Source organism: Schistocerca serialis, chromosome 6 (assembly GCF_023864345.2).
Source record: "Schistocerca serialis cubense isolate TAMUIC-IGC-003099 chromosome 6, iqSchSeri2.2, whole genome shotgun sequence".
Lineage (NCBI taxonomy): Eukaryota > Metazoa > Arthropoda > Insecta > Orthoptera > Acrididae > Schistocerca > Schistocerca serialis.
In genome coordinates, this window is record NC_064643.1 from 212,845,644 (window position 1) to 212,866,641 (window position 20,998).

At 40.7% G+C, this 20,998-nt stretch overlaps 1 protein-coding gene across 3 annotated transcripts in view; it reads left to right on the forward strand.

Annotated features, from left to right (window-relative positions):
• LOC126484632 (uncharacterized) overlaps positions 1–20,998 on the forward strand; it is a 224,612-nt gene that overhangs the window by 48,432 nt on the left and 155,182 nt on the right. For all 3 annotated transcript variants that reach the window (XM_050108222.1, XM_050108221.1, XM_050108223.1), the window contains one exon: positions 10,833–10,950. In XM_050108222.1, coding sequence (XP_049964179.1) covers positions 10,833–10,950 — 118 coding nt within the window. The remainder of the gene's footprint in view (positions 1–10,832; positions 10,951–20,998) is intronic.

The window sequence follows — 20,998 nt, forward strand, 5'->3', positions numbered from 1 at the left end:
AGGAATAAATCTCCGGCCAGTACGGGCTCTCCTCCAAAGCACAGAGGCAGGGTGAGAGTTCAGCCCCCCTGATCACTGGCTCCCATATTACAGTGGAACCTGAATGGGTTCAGGACGCATGTGGCTGAATTACAACTCCTTGTACGAGAGTGCCCCTTGTGCTTATGTCTCCAAGAGACACATTTTCGGGCCACTGATGCTCCTTCTTTATGGGGCTGTACCATCTATCGGAAAGATGATCTGACGGGGGAAAGGGCAAAGGGTGGTGTTGCGGTTTTTGTCCGTGACATGCACCCCTCATCTGAGCTCCCTCTCGTTACAGACTTGCAAGCAGTTGCAGTTGACCTTCTTGTGGGTCGGAGGCTCACAGTCTGTTCACTTTACTTACTTACCACCTCAGGATGCGATAGGCTCTGAGGCTCTCACAGACCTTATTAGCCAACTCCCCCGCCCATTTCTTCTTCTGGGGGACTTCAATTCTCATAATGTCTTGTGGGGCTCTTCGACTACTTGCCCCAGGGGTCGCATTCTGGAAAGCCTCATGATGTCTGAAGAACTGTGCATCCTCAACTCTGGTGCTCCCACTCATTTCTGTACTGCTTCTGGGTCGTCATCAGCTATTGACCTTTCCTTTTGCTCTCCAGCACTCGCGGATTCTGCTCTGTGGGAGGTTGCTGCTGACCTCCATTCTAGTGACCACTTCCCTCTTTGGATTCGCCTCCTGGATGAGGCTATGGCATTACCAGTGCCGCCCCGGTGGCACCTCTGCCGAGCTGACTGGACACTTTTCAGCCAACTGGCTGTTTTGGAACACCGTGCCAGCGTCCACGAATGGGTAGACCATGTTACAGCCGTGATCTCCCATGCTGCTGAATTGTCAATCCCACGGTCATCCGGTCATCCCAAGAGGCGTCCTGTCCCTTGGTGGACCACTGAGTGCCGCTCAGCCATCCGAGCCCGCCGTGCAGCTCTGCGCCGCTTCAAGTGCCGTCCCTCAGCTGACAATCTTGCGGCCTTTCGGGTGGCAAGGGCCAAACCGCGGCGCGTGATTAAAGAGAGCAAACGACGGTCAAGGCAGTCATTCTTGAACTCCATCTCCCGCTCCACTAATTCTACGAAAGTATGGGAAGCCATCAGGAGGATTTCCGGGAATCGCAGCCAACTTCCTGTCACGGCATTGCTGCATCAGGGAAGTCTTCTCACGGCGCCGAGAGACATTGCCCAGACACTGGCCATGCATTTTGCGGCATCTACCGCCACTATTAACTGTGATCCAGATTTCTGCCGCTACTGCACTGCCATCGAGAGGGGTCACTTGGACTTCCGGTCTCCAAATTCTGAGCCCCACAACTGCCCCTTCACAATGTGGGAACTGGATTCGGCGCTGTCTGTGGCTCATGATACTGCGCCTGGTCATGATCAAATCCGGTACAGCATGCTGCAGCACTTGTTACTGCCTTCCAAGGAAGTTCTCCTGAATTGTTTTAATATGATATGGTTATCCGGCACTTCCCCTGACTCGTGGCGGGAGGCGATTTTGATTCCCCTCCTCAAACCGGGGAAGGACCGAACGCATCCCAGTAGTTATTGGAGTATTGCTTTGACAAGCTGTGTCGGGAAGACATTAGAACGCATGGTCAACCGTCGCCTGGTTTGGCTGCTCGAGACCAGGCAGCTCCTTAGCCCCTCTCAGTGTGGCTTTCGGAGATGTCATTCACCTATAGACAACTTGACCTTGCTTGAGGCGGCCATCCAACAGGCCTTCCTGCTAACCAGCATTGTCTAGGTGTATTCTTTGACATTTATAAGGCGTATGACACTACTTGGCGCCGCCATATCCTCAATCAACTCCATGAGTGCGGCTTTCGTGGCCGTCTCCTCGTCTTCATTCGGTCCTTTCTTTCCCACCGCCTCTTTCGATATAGGGTTGGTAATGTGCTATCTGATTTGTATGTGCAGGAGAATGGTGTTCCTCAGGGAAGCGTTTTAAGTGTCACCCTCTTTGCCGTCGCCATTAACAGTATCACGTCCACTATCCGGAGTCCTGCTCAATGCTCCTTGTTTGTGGACGATTTTGCTGTTTTCTGTTCTTCCTCCAGTCTTGTCACTGCTAGTCGGCAGTTGCAGCTTACGATACAGCGATTAGAGGCATGGATTGCGAAGACGGGTTTTACCTTTTCAGCAGACAAATGTGTGTGTGTTCATTTTAATCGTTCTCGACGTCTTTTTACCTCCCCTGAATTGCGTCTGAGGGACACCATTCTTCCTTTTAGCGACACTGTGCGGTTTCTGGGTCTCACTTTTGATTCCAAGTTGTCGTGGTTGCCTCACCTTAAAGACCTCAAGGTGCAGGCCCTGAAGGCACTGAATCTTTTGAAGTGTCTGAGCCATCGGTCCTGGGGAGCAGATCGGGCGCGTCTGCTGCAGTTTTATAGGGCTTTCATCCGATCGCGTCTTGACTATGGTTGCACCGTGTATGGGTCAGCAAGGCCTTCGTATCTGAAGATTCTTGACGCAGTACACCATGAGGGTATCAGGCTGGCCACTGGTGCCTACCGTACCAGTTCCATCCCCAGCCTGTGTGCTGAGGCAGGGGAACCGCCACTCGCCATCCGGCGGAAACTCCTCATGGTGCGACGGGTGTGTCAATTCCTTGCCTGTCCTACCTCCCCTGCGTACCCTACCGTTGCCCGACCACCTATGGAACGTCTTTTTTCCAGTCGTCCCAGGGCAACGAGACCATTTGGGATTCGTGACAAGCATTTGCTTGAGTCCCTTGGTGTGGAGCGTGTGGCCCCCCAACGACAAGGTTTTACTCGCCTGCCTCCCTGGTTGCTCCAGAGGCCCAGCGTCCTTTTAGACTTGTCGGAGTACCAGAGGAGCTGCACTCCAGCGTTTGTTTTTACCTCCTTATTTTATGATATTTTAAACCAGCATCCCGATTATGTACCAGTATTTACGGATGGCTCTAAACAGGGGGACTCTGTTGGTTGTGCTGTTGTTTCCCCTGATCGAGTCGTCAAGTTACGGCTTCCTGCGGCGTTTACCATCTTTGATGCCGAATTGTTTGCGATCTTTTGGGCATTGGCGCAGATGCGCTGCGTTTCCAGTCGTAAGTTCCTCATCTGTTCTGACTGCCTGAGTGCCCTTCAGACCATGCAACACTTGTACCCAGCGGATACGGTCGTCCAGGACATCCATGATGCCCTACTCCACCTGCAACGGCAGGGGAAGGAGGTTTCCTTCTGCTGGGTGCCGGGGCACGTGGGTATTAGGGGAAACGAACTGGCGGATGTGGCTGCCAAAGATGCATGTTCCCTCCCTCACGTTGTTGAATGTGCCGTCCCCCTCCATGCTGTTACCTCCCTCCTGCGTTTTCGTGTTATGCGTCAGTGGGAAGAGGAGTGGCTGGCAGTCGGTGAAAATAAGCTGCGTCTGGTCAAGGCCACCACGCGGCCATGGCACACGTCCTACCAGTCATGCAGGCGGGATGAGGTTCTCCTCACTCGCCTCCGCATCGGGCACACTCCCTTAACGCATGATTTTTTACTCCGGCGGGAGGACCCCCCAATCTGCAGTGCTTGTGGCGTCCAGATTACTGTCCGCCACATTTTACTTGACTGTATTTTATTCTCTGACCAGAGGGCGGTGGTTTCTTTGCCACCGGATTTGCCCTCTATTTTACATGATGACGCAACGACTGTAGTTAAGGTCTTACGGTTTTGTGTCCTGTCCAATTTGTTGCCTCGGATTTTAGGGACAGGGTTTTAATGTGCTGCTGGGTGACTGGCTCACCCAGGTTTTAGGTAAGAGGTCAGCCAGTCACGATTCCCTCCTTGTTTCCCTTCGGTTTCTGTTCTCTTTTCCTTGTGTTTCCTTTCCTTTTTAGTGTGTTTCTTCTCCTCTTGTTTTGCCTCTGTATGTGAGGATTTGGAACTGCGTCAGGTCTGTGTCTTTTAGCTGTTCTCCTTGTTCACTGTTCGTCTTAGTCCCTTCAGTGCGTGTGTTCCTGTTTTTATGCGTTTGGGCGCTGATGACCACGCTGTTTAGCGCCCGTAAACCTCAAACACACACAAGAGCATGTATCTCACAGTATTATTTTCTGGAAAAAGTGAAGATTGTACTCCTTGAGTTCCGGATACTCATGCCTGAAGTAAAGACCACCAGTCTTGAAATATCCAAACAAATTTGTTGCATTATGAGACTGAAGGTAAGGTTTTCTCAACAATGACTGCAGTGATACTTTGTTCACCATTATGTACCTGAAACAGAATGTCAGTCCATTAAACACTAACTCAAGAATTTTAAGGGAAAAAGCTTTCTTTTGGGAAAGCATTTGTATCTTGGGATGCCAGTGGAGTTACCCTTATTGATTTTCTGAGATCAAATAAGCATTTCATCTCATGTCATGGTGAGTCTCTGTGAGCTTTTTAGAAATGCACCTCAACAGTATCCAAGGGGAGAAAATAAAGTTTTGATCCAACAACGTAACATTAGGCCACAGACTTTCTGTGTCAGCATGGAAGAACTTAGGAGACTAATACTCATGACAGTGCCACATCTGCCGCAGTCCAGACTTGGTGTCCCATAATTTTAATCTGTTACCTAAAATGAAGGAGTGTCTTCATGGATGTCACAATGGCTTCTGTGTAGAAACCCAGATGGTGGTGAACACCTTAAAGCAAGTGCAGTTCTTCCATGTCTTCATGAAACTTGTCTATTTTTGATAAAATTTTATCAGGTTATGTGGTAATGTGGTGATGAATTCTGGATTCATGTACTCTCCATGTAAGCATACTTATCAGTCAACCATTGGACATTAATAGTACTCAGTAATTAATCAGATAATTTGAAAACCATGCCCGTCCCACTCCCACCACGCAGCTTGCTTGTCACATTGATGCCATCTCCCTCTATACCAACATCCCCCACGTACATGGTCGATCTGCTGCTGAACATTTCCTCAGTCAACACCCACCTGATTTCAAGCCTTTGACATCCTATTTGCTCACCTTACAACTTTATACTTACCAACAATTACTTCACCTTTGAGGGTCAGACATACAAACAGATCAGGGGTACGGCCATGGGAACCAGGATGGCTCCTTCTTATGCCAATCTTCTCATGGCTTGGAGGGGGCTTTCCTGGGATCCATATGCCTTCATCCCCTGGTTTGGTTCAGATACATTGATGACATCTTTGCCGTGTGAACTCATGGTGAGGCTGACCTGTTAAAATTCCTGGTATCTCTAAATAGCTTCGACCAATAAAATTTAACATGGTCCTATTCTGAATCCTATTCCACTTTCCTTGACGTTGATCTCATCCTCACCGAAGGCCAGCTATTTACTTCTGTCCACATCAAACCCACAAAGAAACAACAGTACTTACATTTTAACAGTTGCCGTCCTTTCCATGTCAAACCTTGCCTCCCATACAATCTTAGCATTCGAGCCAAATTTATTTGTTCGGATGCAGACTCTTTACAGCAATACACCACCACTGCCACTTCAGCCTTCACTGGATGTAATTATCCCAACAGCCTAGCTCAAAAGCAGATTTCCAGGGCCATCACATCCAATCCTGGTACTGCCGATCCCTCCAAAAAACAACCTCAGAGCACACCACTTGTCACCCAGACTTATACTTGTCTTGAATGTATCAATCAGCTACTTTGACAAGGGCATGACTGCCTAAAACCACATCCTGAAATGAGATCCATTTTGTCTGAGATTTTTCCCACCACACCTAGAATAGCTTTTCATCACCCTCCCAATGTCCACAATATCCTTGTCAGATTGTAGGCTCTTTCTGCACCCATCTCTCTACCCTATGGCTCCTACCCGTGTGACCACACCACTGCAAGACTTGCCCTATGCTTCCTCCTACCACCACCTGTTTCAGCCCTGTAACTTGCAAAACATACTGCCAAGAGGGAAAGCCACCTGTGAAACGACACGCCATATACCAGCTGTTATGTAAACGTTGTTTGGCCTTTTACTTCGGCATGACTACCACCCAGTTATCAGTCGGTATGAATGGACTTTGGCAGAGGGTGTATATAGGCAACACACAATATCCGGTTGCAGAGCATGCTGTAAAACATAACAGTCATGACCTCGGTGCCTGTTTCACCACATGTGCCATCTGGATTCTTCCCCAGACACCAGTTTCCCAGAACTCTGCTGGTGGAAACTAGCACTACAACATGTCCTTGGTTCTCGCCACCCACCTGGCCTTAATTTATGTTAATTTCTTCCATCTCAGCATGCATTCTCAGTAACTACTCCTTTCTTCACTCCTGTTTAGTTTTGTACATCGTTCATATTCTGACTGGTCTATTTTTAACCGTCCTCCCTCCTACCTCTGTTACATACAATGCACTTAGCTTTTCATTCTTATTAACTCATGCATGATACTTTAGTAGTAATATCTGTATTGCTTGTTACCATGTCTTTCACCTTTAAGCTCTCAGGTTTTCAGTCTTGTCTGATGCAGTCTCCAACAATCAGTCTTTCCTTCTCATCCCGTCCAGTAAGTCTCCACTGACCTTGGGTTCTGGGTGACTTTTCTGAACTGTACACCTTTTCCATAAAACTGTCCAGTTCTTTCCCTTCACTCCTCTTCCTTCCCCTTCAACTCTTCTGCCAAAAGAAGGAGCCACTGTCTCAGAAAGCTTGTAAATGTTAAATCTTTTTGTGTGTGTGTTTCCCTGCCGCTGCTTGGTGAGTAGATTTTTTTTATCTATCCATTTACATTATATTATCAGTAATTAATTTACCACATGATAAATGCACTTGACAAAATGATAAAGTTTCAAAGAGATAGAATGCCTGTCCAATATATACCTTCACCAGTAATGGAATTTTGCCAGCTAAAGGTAGATATGGGCCAACCATTCTGTCACTTTGCAGTTTTGCAGTATCTAATAACTATGTTGATAATAGTATGTATAACATGAGAAGGACAAAGAAACTGTGGAATATTGACACTAAGGATTTGGAATGTCATTAAAAAGCATGTTCTAAAGAAGCCTGTATTTTATTTAGCTAAAATATTCTATTCAGTCCTCTGTACTGTCCATGTTGGCATTCCTCATCATTCAGCCATAGGATATTATCCAGTTACACATAAATTAGAGTGAAATCTGTTTAGTAAAAATTTTTGCTTATTTATGATCCTTAAGAATAAATGCCATATAGTCTTTAATCCACTTACTAAAGATATCTCTGGCAGTTAAAGTAGTCTTGGTGCAACTGCTTTACACATGTACCACAGCTAATCACACATCATGATTCTGTTCATATTTCTTTGGTAATACCTCAGTATTGCTCCACTTTTAGGCAAGTATGGTTTTAATCTGTGTTGTGGCATCTTTTGTCTGAAAGGCTTAATATGTGTGTGTGTGTGTGTGTGTGTGTGTGTGTGTGTGCGTGCGTGCGCGCGTGTGTGTGCACGCGTTCTATGGATTCTGTTAGTGAGTTTCTTGGCATTTCTATTCTAATTAGACACTGGTGGTGCAGGGAAGAAATACACAGTTTGGGAAAGGAGCTACACTGGAAAAATCATCTAAACAGACTAACATTTCCTCAGAAAGTGTGAAAGGAACATAAATCTTTTGATGTCAACCAATAAAGAAATTGACAGAGTAAAAAAAAATTAATAAATCAGTTGTAAATAATACGATAAATGGGAAAGAGACTTTAACTTCCAGCAACTGGAAGTTCTGTTCTTGTCAATGGAGAGACAGTACTGTATGTTAGAGTTTATGAAAATCTTGTCAAGCAACCTATACAGTATATACATATTGTGGTAGGGAAGAGTACCAGGCCCTGAGAAAACTTATTCTTTCATGGTTGGGAAGTGATTTCTTTGCAGACAGTACTACAAGCCTATCATTGGTTTTAGAAATATTTTATTCTGATGAGAAAGGCATTAGCGGACCATGATGACATCATTGCTTTGTGACGTAATTTCCTCTGTGAGGTGCTAGCAGCGATTCCAGAAGAAGTAATATGACTTCATTAAACATTTGTGTTATTACTTCATACATAGCCCCATCATGTGAAAAGCTGATATAGAAGTTTATAAACAGGTGCATTTGGTACTTGGTGGCCGATAGTGATAGCCGACACTAACATTGAAAGCTACCTGATATCTTCTCTCACAGAATGATGTTCAGTACCATCTATCATACCCACTAATGTCAAACTTCAGGATCATCTTTATACTATAAAATTAAGAGGAGGGGACACTGTGCGCTAACTGCCATCAGAAATGGAGGAATGAGGCCCACGTTAAAGAGATAAAAGATAGAGATTGGATAGACGATATTGTGCAAAGAGGAAAAAAGGGAGGAAAGAAGAAAAGAAAATGAGGAGACCACTTGTTGAGCAGTGATTGTGGAGCGTGGTGACAGACTGGGAGATGCAGGGGTTTAAAATGATGAGCAAGGATTAACATCGTAAAGGGATGTACTGAAAATTGTCTGCTTAACACAGTTGTAAGGGAAACATTTTGGATCTGCTGGTAACAAGCAGATACAAACTGTTCAACTGTTTGAAAATAGAGATAGAAGTCAGTGACTAAAAGGCTTCTTTTTATAGGACCAGTAATCACCAGTCTTGAAAGAAAAGTTAAGCAGGGGAAGAAAATATTTCTGTTTAAAAAATGTAACGGGAAAATGATTTCAAACTGCTTGAGAAGCCGTTTAAAAAATATATGTGTACATAAGCTGTGGGAAGAGGAAGTAGAGAATCTATGAGACAGTGAGGTGATTTTATAGACACAGTGCTAGATACGTTTCCACTTTTGGAGGAGCTAGTAAGAGAGGTGAATTGTGTACTGTCAGTCAATAACATGATTGAAAAGATACTACAAAAGTAGAAGTTTATCATGGAAGATTCAAATGAAGCTTGCAACACTCCCAGTCGCCTTCCTGACTTGCATCTTGTGGTCTCTTAACTGTGTCTACTGTCACTGTTGTTACAGAAGTTTGTGACCAAGCTAATCATTGAGAACTGAAGCTTAATGATCTGGTAGTTGGCTGTTATAGGTTGCTACTTGAATGGCAAACAATGTAAATTTATTAAATAACAAACTTCAATAAAAACAATTTGAAAAGAATAGATTGTTCCTCACCACATTGAGGAGGCATTTGTTTACAGACAGACACAATTAAAATACATGTGCCTCCCCCCCCCCCCCCCCCCCCTCCCCATTCCACAGAAAAAAACGAGACTCACAGCAGATGTCATAGAGCTGTCAACATGTCAGAGTAAATAGGAAAAGAAATAAGTAGCGTTTCGCGTAAGGTGGAGTTTAAAAACTCTGAATTTAATTTGCAAATGTGGAAGAAATGTCAACAGGAACTTCCAACACAAGAAAGATAATAAATAAATGTCATAGTGAACATGGGATGCTTACAAGGTGAATTTTTGGGGATAAACAAAAACTGAACAAAGTTTAAAAAAATGTATGGACAGTTCAGTGAGAATGATTCAATGAATTCAAAATTAAGGTCTTACATACTTTGTTGGTTAGAACACGACTTTGTCAGTGTATCTTTCCAGACACTTATCGGTGTCACCAAAAGCCCAACAACAGGTGTGTAATAAACTGCTAATTGACTGCTGCTGAATGAGCAGATCAGTTTTGGGTAAATTTTTTGCAGCATAAGGACAGTTTGGGTTTGTAAATCATTCTGTCACTAATATGTTAAATAGCTCATTTGCAATTCAAGCAGTCTTTCATTTTTTTTACCAGGCTTTATACATCTTGCATGATGACCATGGTGCAAAAATTAAGGACATTTACACTTTTACAGATGGGTACCTACAATCATTCTTACAACATATTATTATACAAAAATGTGATGGGAAGGTGGGGAAAATGATTCTACAGCATTGAATGCCTTTTACCTCAAACCTCACAGATGCTTGAAGGTTACAAATGTGCACATGGATGAAGATTGTTTATGGTGTGTGTGCGTGTGTGTGTGTGTGTGTGTGTGTGTGTGTGTGTGAGAGAGAGAGAGGGGGGGGGGGGGAGGTAGGAAATAATATATCTACATACCCCTACCTGCAGAGTTTCCCTGTTAAATGAGGGGAGTTCCAAATTACAGTTATAGGGCTTGATTATCATGGTCTCTCCTGTCTTATTGTGCAGCATATCTATCAAATGCTGGTGAAAGTTCACAGTGTGGCCTACTTGCTTGAGCAAGCCAGTTAGCCATTAGAATCTGTTATATCAAATTTTTGTATTTCACCTCAAAGTAATATCTGGTAGTATGTGTCTTGATCCATTTCATTAAACTTTCCATTGCAAAATATTTCTGAGCACATTGTGTGCCCATTAAACTGAACAATCCTCGTATGAATGTCTTGTGCTTACTACTTTAAATTTAAAATAAAGTCAGTACTGCACTGTGTGAGGTGAGACTATGTTAGGCATTCCACTGTACCAGTAAATTTCCATTTATTCTGTTTTTGATAATTCTATTCTGAAAAGGCATTATTTTTGTTGGGCAGTTCACATGAACTAGGTGGATGGACAAGAGTAGCGTAAAGAACATCAAACAAAATAAATCTTTATGTGTCATATTTCTTTACTCTGTTCTGCATGACAAAGAAACTTCTGGTAATTGCCATTATTGGGCAGTATATATGGGCTGGATTACATTATTTTAAGAGTAACATGAGGATTACACAGGTAGTGTTAACTTTAAAATGAGATAAATGTCATTTTTAGAATGTTTAATTAAACTGCTGTAACAAGTTTTGCAACATTGCTACCGAAAAATCTAATAAGATTTTTATTCTTTTATGAACAGGTCTCCCTGGAGGTGTAGACCAAGGAATGTTGATTGAGGCACTGAGTAGGTTTGGAAAGGTGCGAACTTGTTCTATTTTCCAGAGATCAAATAATGCAGTTGCCGAGTTTGAGCAAAGGTTGGTGAACCATTAGTATACTTTTACTTTATTTATATAGAGCATGTTGTGACGTATGTCATCACAATCTGTGAAACATCCTTTTTTGTGCTGAATTTGGGACTGGTTTGTACTTCATATTATTGACAAATGTAATGAAAGTGAGATGCTGGTATATATTGTTATGATGACAATAAACACAAAATCCTTACTGCTGTATGTAAGTGTACATATAATTTCAAAAAGTTTCTGAGTTGTAAGATGAAATAGCAACCGGCGATAACAGTGGTGACCCTTTTTGCTAGTGAATGCAATATACAAGTTTTTTGTATTTCATTTTTAAAAAATTTTACAAATGTTTGTGACTTTCGACTAAATTATATTATTAAAAAATTGTACGAGATCACTACTGTATTTCGCTAAGGCAGTTTGCCTAGCTTGTATACAAGGTTTTTGTGCTGAGTTAATGGATTTATTCACCATATATCGCAATAATACTTAGTGTAATCACACAGCATCCACCTTCTAAACCAGGGTTAGACAAACTCTCCTATTTGTGAGTCAGTTTCCACGCTCCTGTCTGTGAGGTGAACTGAACAGTGGAAATACAACTTAGGCAGCTTGGACATTCATTTTTATCCTAAGAAAAACAAAATTCCCTCAAGCATTTGATTTGCAGGAAGTCAAGTAGTTTTTAAAGGGGGTGAGGGGGGGGGGGGGGGGGGGGGGGGGGAGACATGTGCCACCTCCAAAACTGTACACAATGACAGTAACCTATCAAAATACTGTGTCAAGCAAATACAGAACAATTTGAAACAAAGCTGAGAGCAAATGGTTATGCAAATAATGGTGCTGATGTCAAGTTTAATGTGAAAAAGTGGAGCTGTTTGAATTCACTCATGAACTCTTAAAAATCTTATTGCATTCCGTTTGTGACATTTGAGGGAATTCTGGCTAAGTGATTATTGTCTAACTTCTTCGAGTTCATAACGGGGTTGGTACAGCAGCCAGTATGTGTGACATGAAGAAACAAGCAGCCTTGTTTCCCCGTATTTTTGCCAAATGCAAACACAGATCAAACGTGCTGTAGTGTACGGTTAAAAATTTTGTTTTGTGCACATTGCCATCATTCTTTTGGAAAAGTTAATTAAGTTTGGAAACATTTCCTTTGCTGTTTGAAGATGCAGTGACAATTTTGAAATCAAAAGAATCCGTCAACACACTACTGCATTGTAGATCAAAAAATTGTAGTTGCAAACTGTCCAGCTCACACTTCATGTTTATATGAAATGGATGTGACAATCTCTTGAACTTTCTTTCCAATTTTGTGTATATCTGAAATGTTGCATAAACTTGCCTTTCAGATCGATTAACTTTTTGCTTTACTTTACTTCTCCATGAGGCACCAACTGCCTTACAGTATAAAGCAGGAAAATGCTGAAATTTTCATCCTTCATTTGTTTTGGAAGAAATAATAAACCCTTTCAGATAAGTCAAAGTGAAATATAATGCATAGATAAGAATATTTTTGCATAGTAAAAGTTCAGTTTATTCTAAAAGTCTTTCATGTTGACAAGGAAAGCAAATTGGAGATCACAGTATTTTGGGATAGTATTTATCTTTTCTTTCATTCCCAGAAATTGTACTACTTCCGTTTCCACACTTGCTTAACAGCTTTTCCCAAGCTGATTCACTGAACATTTATGTGCAATAGTACATTGTTTGTTTGCCTTGAATGTCCTCCAAAACTGAAGTAACCTGCCATACTTCCTGGAGTATAATTCACTGAATAAATATGACTTCGGGAACCAGACGATTTTCATGAATAGTTAGCAGAATTCTGTTTAGAAGGCCAACATTCTTGCCAGTTAAATGTTCAGATCCGTCAATAGTAATGTTTTCAATTCTGTCCGGGGAAGACTGCACATTTTGATGTAGCCTTTACTTTCACAAGCAAATCTTCTGCTATTGTGGCATGTTTCACTGACTTCACTGAAAATGGGTCATGGTCTACCAAAGTTGTCATTAGTATCACATATAAACTTTTTCCAAGGCATCGTTTACACCATTGAGTGTAGAAATTATTTATTTTTACGCAGTTGCATTGAAAATCCTCCAACATGTACGCATGTCACTGTCGTGTCTGAGCCATATAACAATTTTAGCATCCATAACACAAATCCCAGTAGACCACTGTTCTTGTTCACCATTTACATACAAGTGCCGATTTTTATCACTGGATTGATTTTGGTGTTTCATAAAAATATTTTATTGCTTCAACATTGTAAGGAAAATATAGATTGCTACTTACCATGAATGGGACACACCCGGTTGCAGAAAGGCACAATTAAATAAAAGACACTTATGTGTTAGCTCTTGGCCACAGCCGCACGCACGCACATACATACATTCATTCACACAAGCAAGCATACCTCTGCACATATGACATCTCTGGCAGCTCGGTCTAGAATGCATTCTGGTTCGAGCCACCCGAGGTGACGGTCATGTGTGCTTGATGTATGCTTCCTTGTGTAAATGAATGTGTGCGCTTCTCTTCCTTTTTCAGACAAAGGCTTTGGCTGAAAGCTAATGTGTGTCTTTTAATTATGCTGTCTGCAACTTAACGTGTTATCTCTATGGTAGGTAGCAATCTGTCTTTTCTTTACATTCTTGATATTCCAGCCCGGAGTTTCCAGTGTTTTATTGTGTTGCTTCTTCAATTGAACCACCATCTGGCATGAAATAAAAAATAGCAAAACGAAAACTGAAATGAAATATTCCATTCTGTCTTCAGATGTTCCTTCACAAGGGAAAATCAAGGAATTTTGCCATAATTCAATATCTCTGTTGCTACGAAGATGAGTGATGCAGGAAAAGACTACAATAATATAGTAGGCGTAAAAATATCTCTGATAGTTGCAGTGGATTGGGCATGGCAACTTCATGTGCCTACCTCAACCAATCAGGTATAACGATTTTGGAAATGTTTCTGTAGCAATGGAAGTCAAGCTTATTTACAGAACTACCATGTTGTATCACTCACATATGTTTATACCAGCGTCACAGAACGTATTCTGTGTTCAAACATAAAGAGTTACCTATTAGAAAATAATCTTCATGCAGATGGATCAAAAATTTTCTGGCCACCAGGATGCAGACACTGAATATGTGTATACAATGAAAGCCCACTTTTACACTTTTCAAGGGACTTCAAAAAAATGGTGTAAAATGTGGGAAATAACGTTTCAAACTGTAAAAGTTATGTATAGGATACCCTCTTGCACTTTCTGTATGATATGTGTACATAACAAACATCAAAGGACTTCTCAGGGACTTGTTTATTATCTAATGAAGGTTTATTATCTAATAAAAACTGCTGATGTAACTGGAACTGAAAACTGTCTGGGAAGTAGGAATGTTTGACTCAATTTCATAAGTCATAATCAATGTTTTTGAAAGCCTGCAGCTGTCATACATTATTTAAACAATGACATACTGCACTACTTACGTATTTTTTCCTGCTTAGCATGATGCGATTCGAAAAATTTTTCTCATTGTCAAGCGCAAATATGTAAATAAGTATTTTGTGTGGTGATGGTGTTTGAATATGTGTTATTCTGCACTTCTTGCACTATAGTCATCTGTTTTAGGTTATGTGGTACTGTGGCTCATCAGTTATGTAGAAAACCGCACACACACACACGCACACACACACACACACACACACACACACACACACACATTGTTTGTTTGTATAACATTACAAAAAACATATGTAACTACTGCACTTGACAACGAGAATAAATTCTTGAAACATGTTTTGCTCATCATGAATAAAATACATAACCAGTGCTGTATTTAAACTAAAAACATTTGAGCAACACAAAGTGAATGACGGTGTTAACTAGTGCTCCAAGTGGCCATACACCAGAACATGCTAATTATTGTTCAGTGAATGTGTTACAATGATCACAACAATCATGAAATTGTGTTTGTACAGCAGAGACAGTTTGGAGATGGTTGTGATTGGTCTTGATATCTTCATTCGAACGAACCTATTTACTCCCATTAGCCACCACGTGGAGTAGAGCTTGGCAGTGGCAAGAGATGTGGCACGAGTTGTTCCAACTGTTATATGGTTCAAATCTGCTGAGTAGAGTGCCCCGGTGTCAAGAAACTTAACCACATAATATTTGTAAACAATACTGGATGGCAAGCATCATGTTTTCTCCACAAATATTTTTTTGTAATGCGTGAATCATGGGAAAATTATAAATGTGTTGACGCAATATCAGGTGCAAATTAACATTGTGGACATAGGAAATTTGATGGGACTGATAAAAAATGTCGTAAATGGCGGGAAAACATCAATTTTGGGAGCGTAAAAGTAGGGTTATACTGTAGTATCTGGTGAGACTAATAGGACTCCATTGTTCTTGTTACATATTAAATGACTGAATGGGTAGTATTATTGACAATTTCAGGCTTTTTGCATGATTCAGTTATATTTGACGGAGTTCTGCTTGTTTAAAATTGCAGTAATATTGAGATAAATCCAACAAAATATGAGCCTTGTGCCAACAGTGGCAACTAGCTTGTAAAGCAGAGAGATGCAGAGTTGTGCTACAGGGTCAATGAGTTGCACCTAGAGTCTAGTCATGTCATATAAATATTTTGGGAGAACAATGTGTAAAGATATGAAGTGGTACGACCACATAGGTTGAGTTATAGGTCAAACTGAAACAAATGGCAGGTTACTGCTCAGTGGTAAGATTCTGAGAAACTACAATGTGTCTAATAAAAGGGAATGCATGCAAAACATTATAGCCGATTTTTCAATACTGCTCAAGTGCATGGAACCTATATCAGGTCAAGCTAATGGGATATCGAGGATGTACAAGTAGTGTTGTTTGCAGGGTCACAGGCTTGTTTGAGAAGAGAGAGAGAGAGAGAGAGAGAGAGAGAGAGAAGCAGAAATTTTGCAGATGTTAATTGGCAGACATCTAGTGAGAACCTACTTAGAAACTTTTATGAATTGTCTTCAGGGCAAACACACTGCAAATATTCTTCAGTTCCCTATGGCATAATCCGTATCGCTTCTGGCAGTGAGATTACCTTCATAGTCTCAGATGTTATTGAATTTATCATGTTAAAATTCAGGAGTAAGTAAGAAACACTTTTTTTTTCTTTTCTCCAGAAAAATTCCTGCCCTGCGATGCAGGCCTCCAAAGGTGACACTGTGAAAGCCATTTTGAAGATGTGAATTTTGGAAAAAAAATTTTAGATGCTGTATCACTGTAACAGTACTATACATTTTTTTAGAGTTTTTTTTTTGTTTGAAAGATAATGGCTTTATGATTACAATGGTATCCTCCATTTGAATATAGCAAAAAAAATTTTTTTTTCAAAAATGCCAATCCAGAAAAGTTAAACCTTTTTTCTGTTTGTTAGTACCATGTAGTACTATATTCTCTGTAAAGTAGAGCTTCCACTTTTTAAGTTGGAAGGTTTTATTAACAAAAAAAAATTAAATAAATAAATAACTTTTGAAGACTAATCTATGTCTTCACTGAAGTTGTTTCTTACTAATATTTTTGTTACAGTATTTATTTCTGTTGTCTTTGTTGCAGGTATTTCTTGTCACTTTCTTTGTTGCAGTCATTTCACTTTCATTGTTGCGGATATTTCTTACACTTTGTTGTAGTTTCTTGTCAGTTTCTTTCTTGTGGTTGTTCATTGCAGGTTTCTCTATTGTAGTTGTTCGGGGCTAATTTTTACTGAAGAAGCTTCCAAGAAATCTGAGACCATCCAGTGAGTTCTGTGTTTTCGTGAGGAATTTTCCAGTTGACACAGTTGCAGTGTGTTTTGTGTCAAGAACTGTTTGAAATGTCTTCTCACTGAGGCCACAGGAAAGTGAAGTGTGCTGATTATTTACATATCCATAAAAGAGTGATATTTAACCCTAGGACACCCATAATCTTTTTATGTCCCCTGCTTTTGCCCAAGTAACATTCATACTACATATTCCCTTTGAGTTATTGTTTGTCGGCTATTTTATGAAATGTTAGTGTCAATATATTTTATAGAAAATTCCTGCTTTGAAAGAAAAAATAAATAAACTTATTATGGCTCCAACAATCCCCCTCTTAGGCTTCCATGCTATAGAAAATTTCTCTTAGTAGAATTTCGTATTTCTCATCTCTACAACAATGCAAGTTAGTTTCTTGTTGGTTGGTATTCTTGATATTCACAACAATCGGTTTACTTTCAGAGGAAGTGATTGTTGATGTCAGTCAGCTGTTATTTATCTTGTAAACTTGCAGTGAGCTAGTGCAGTTCCCTACTGTTCACAATCAGACTTAGAAATGACTGAAAGAATATGTGACTCGTCTTTATCAGGAGTTCTGAATGAAATTTTAGATGAAGATTCTGACTCAGGGAGTGAAAGTGAATATGAGGATGGTGTTATGGAGTATGTTTCAGATCGGGAAAGCGATGTGGTTGTTAAAGAAGGTGAAGATAGCGCAGATTCAGGCAGTGACCATCAGGATGTTATTGTGGCCAAGTCTGGAAGAAGGTACGTAACCACACAGCCTAGAATTCCTCAGAGGTCTTTTGCTAATACAGTAAAAGGGCAGGCAGGAGTATCTCCAGCTGGTGTTTTCCATTCACCTGGAGAAACCTTGAAGTTACTTCTTACGCCTGACATCATGGATGTTATAGCAAAACATTCAAATGAAGAGGCAGTCAGGCGAAATGTTACTTTGACTAATGAGAAAGAATTGTATGCCTTTATAGTAATCCTGATACTTATGGGGACAAATAAGGACCATTCTGTCAGTGTACATGATCTTTGGTCAGACCCAATGGGTCGGCCAGTTTACAAGGGTATTATGGCAAGAGAACGTGAGATGCTCAGCTTGTTTAGAGGGCGCTGCCCCTTCAAAGTATTTATGAAGGATAAACTGGGCAAGTATGGCACCCTTATACGCATGATGTCCGATGCAGTTGACAGATACGTCTTGAATATGGAACCCTACTCAGGTAATGTTCAGAATTTGTCGAAAGAAGAACGGGGTTCAGCAGCTGTCGTCAAACGTCTGGTAGCACCTGTGAAAAATACTGGTCGAAATATTACTACAGACCGATACTACACATCAGTGGATTTGACAGAAGAGTTATACCAACACTACAAAGTTACTACAGTAGGAACTCTCCAGTCAAACAGGAAGCGTATTCCAGACATAATGAAGAACACGTCAAATTGAGAGCTATATTCATCAATGTTCTTGTTCACAGACCCATCAACAGGAAGGCCTCCAGTAACTTTGGTGTCCTACATAGCAAAAACGAAACAAAGCAAAAACTTACTGATGTTGTCAACAATGCACCAAGATAAAGGCACTGTTGGAGGAGAGAAGAATAAAACCGAGATAAATGCATATTATAATTCCACTAAAGGTGGGATTGATACCATTGATCAAATGGCGCATATGTACACCTGCAAGAGGGGAACAATGAGATGGCCTCCATCTGTATTTTACTCTCTCATCGACATTTGTGCTATCAATGCAACCACCATATTCATCCAGCAATATCCAAGATGGAATGAAAAGAAACACAACAAACGGAAACTTTATCTTCTGCAAGCTGGGATGGAACTAGTGAAATTGCAGGTAGAAGAAAGAAGTGCTATTACAAGAGGGTTATCTAACCAAATTGTTCAATCAATGGAGACTATTCTACAAAAGAAAATCAAATAAGTGACAACAGAAGCACGTCAGCCTCCTGCAGGGAAAGGTCGGTGCCATATTTGTGTAAGAGAAGCTGAAACAAAGAAGCAGAAGTACAACAATCTAAGTAAACCAAAACAGTATTGTGGACAGTGTCATAAACATGTGTGTAACACACATTCAGAAAAAAATTGTGAAGTGGGTCTCTTGCCTTGAAGTTGAGGACTCAGAGTAGTCTATTGTATATGAACACATCTGTATTTTGTATTGTAATATGTCAATTTTTTACTCACTCAATCCAATATTTATAACAATTAACAACATTTATAAACCAATGCCTTAGTTAAAATACATAAAACATTTTGAAAGTTGTAGTTTTTCGTCAGTAAATTTATTTAATACCTGTGGGCTCGCCGAAACCCCCCCCCCCCCCCCCCTCCCGCTTAGGCATCCAAGTTAAAAAAACTTTGTTCAGGTTGGGGATAAGTGTTCTCATTTGAAGACTCTGTTTCAAAGTGAAGGTGTTTCCAGGAACGACGTTTTGTGTTCTAAATGTTTTTACCGGGTGACAACAATGATAGTATCTGAACAAGGCGAAGCCTCCCATGGTGCAGATGATAAAGATTTTGCATCGATAGAGAAAGTATGAAGTACCTTGAATCATTCAACTACAGGGGTAGGTGTTAGTTCTGTTAAACTGTGGTCAGTGAAGTCGAGTCATAAGCTCTATGCATCAAGAAAGTGCAGAGAAATTACTAAACCTATGGATGAATACACTACAGCAAAAAGTAGAAATTCCATCTTCAGAAGAAAATGAACCAAAGCACTCTTACACCTCTTACCAGGAATTTTTCACAAATATCAATTCAGCTGCTGAATGTTGTGCATCCTACAGTGAAAAGGTGCAAGTTTTAAGTATTATTTCAGAGACATTTTCAAAGAAAACAATTTTGAACCACATTCCACTAGTATCAAAGTACATGGTAGACAAATCAAGAAAGACGAGGTCTGTAAAAGGAGTCTTTGGAAGACCAGATGCCTATTATGGTCATCCTGTAGAAGTAGTTCAAGTTCAAATAGTGCAGTCATTTTATCTGGAAGATAAATGGGGCTGTCCTCACCATAGTGCCGACAAATAAGACACTATAACTGTTAACAGTTGAAGGTCAAAAAGTTGTGAAAGTGAAGAGGTACATGACTCGCCATATTAAAGAAACTTTTGCAATTTATAAGAGCAAGAAATGCAAGAGGATGTAGATGAAGATGAAATGGGAGATATGATACTGTGTGAAGAGTTTGATAGAGCACTGAAAGACCTGAGTCGAAACAAGGCCCCGGAAGTAGACAACATTCCATTAGAACTACTGACAGCCTTGGGAGAGCCAGTCCTGACAAAACTCTACCATCTGGTCAGCAAAATGTATGAGACAGGCGAAATACCCTCAGACTTCAAGAAGAATATAATAATTCCAATACCAAAGAAATCAGGCGTTGACAATTGTGAAAATTACCGAACTATCAGTTTAATAAGTCACGGCTGCAAAATACTAACGCGAATTCTTTACAGAAGAATGGAAAAACTGGTCGAAGCTGACCTCGGGGAAGATCAATTTGGATTCCGTAGTAATATGGGAACACGTGAGGCAATACTGACCCGACGACTTATTTTAGAAGCTAGATTAAGAAAAGGCAAACCTACGTTTCTAGCATTTGTAGACTTAGAGAAAGCTTTTGACAATGTTGACTGGAATACTCTCTTTCAAATTCTGAAGGTGGCAGGGGTAAAATACAGGGAGCGAAAGGCTATTTACAATTTGTACAGAAACCAGATGGCAGTTATAAGAGTCGAGGGACATGAAAGGGAAGCAGTGGTTGGGAAGGGAGTGAGACAGGGTTGTAGCCTCTCCCCAGTGTTGTTCAATCTGTATATTGAGCAAGCAGTAAAGGAAACAAAAGAAAAATTCGGAGTAGGTATTAAAATCCATGGAGAAGAAATAAAAAGTTTAAGGTTCGCTGATGACATTGTAATTCCGTCAGAGACAGCAAGGGACTTGGGAGAGCAGTTGAACGAAATGGACAGTGTCTTGAAAGGAGGATATAAGATGAACATCAACAAAAGCAAAACGAGGATAATGGAATGTAGTCGAATTAAGTCAGGTGATGCTGAGGGAATTATATTAGGAAATGAGATACTTAAAGTAGTAAAGAAGTTTTGCTATTTGGGAAGCAAAATAACTGATTATGGTCGAAGTAGAAAGGATATAAAATGTAGGGTGGCAATGGCAAGGAAAGCATTTCTGAAGAAGAGAAATTTGTTAACATCGAGTATAAATTTA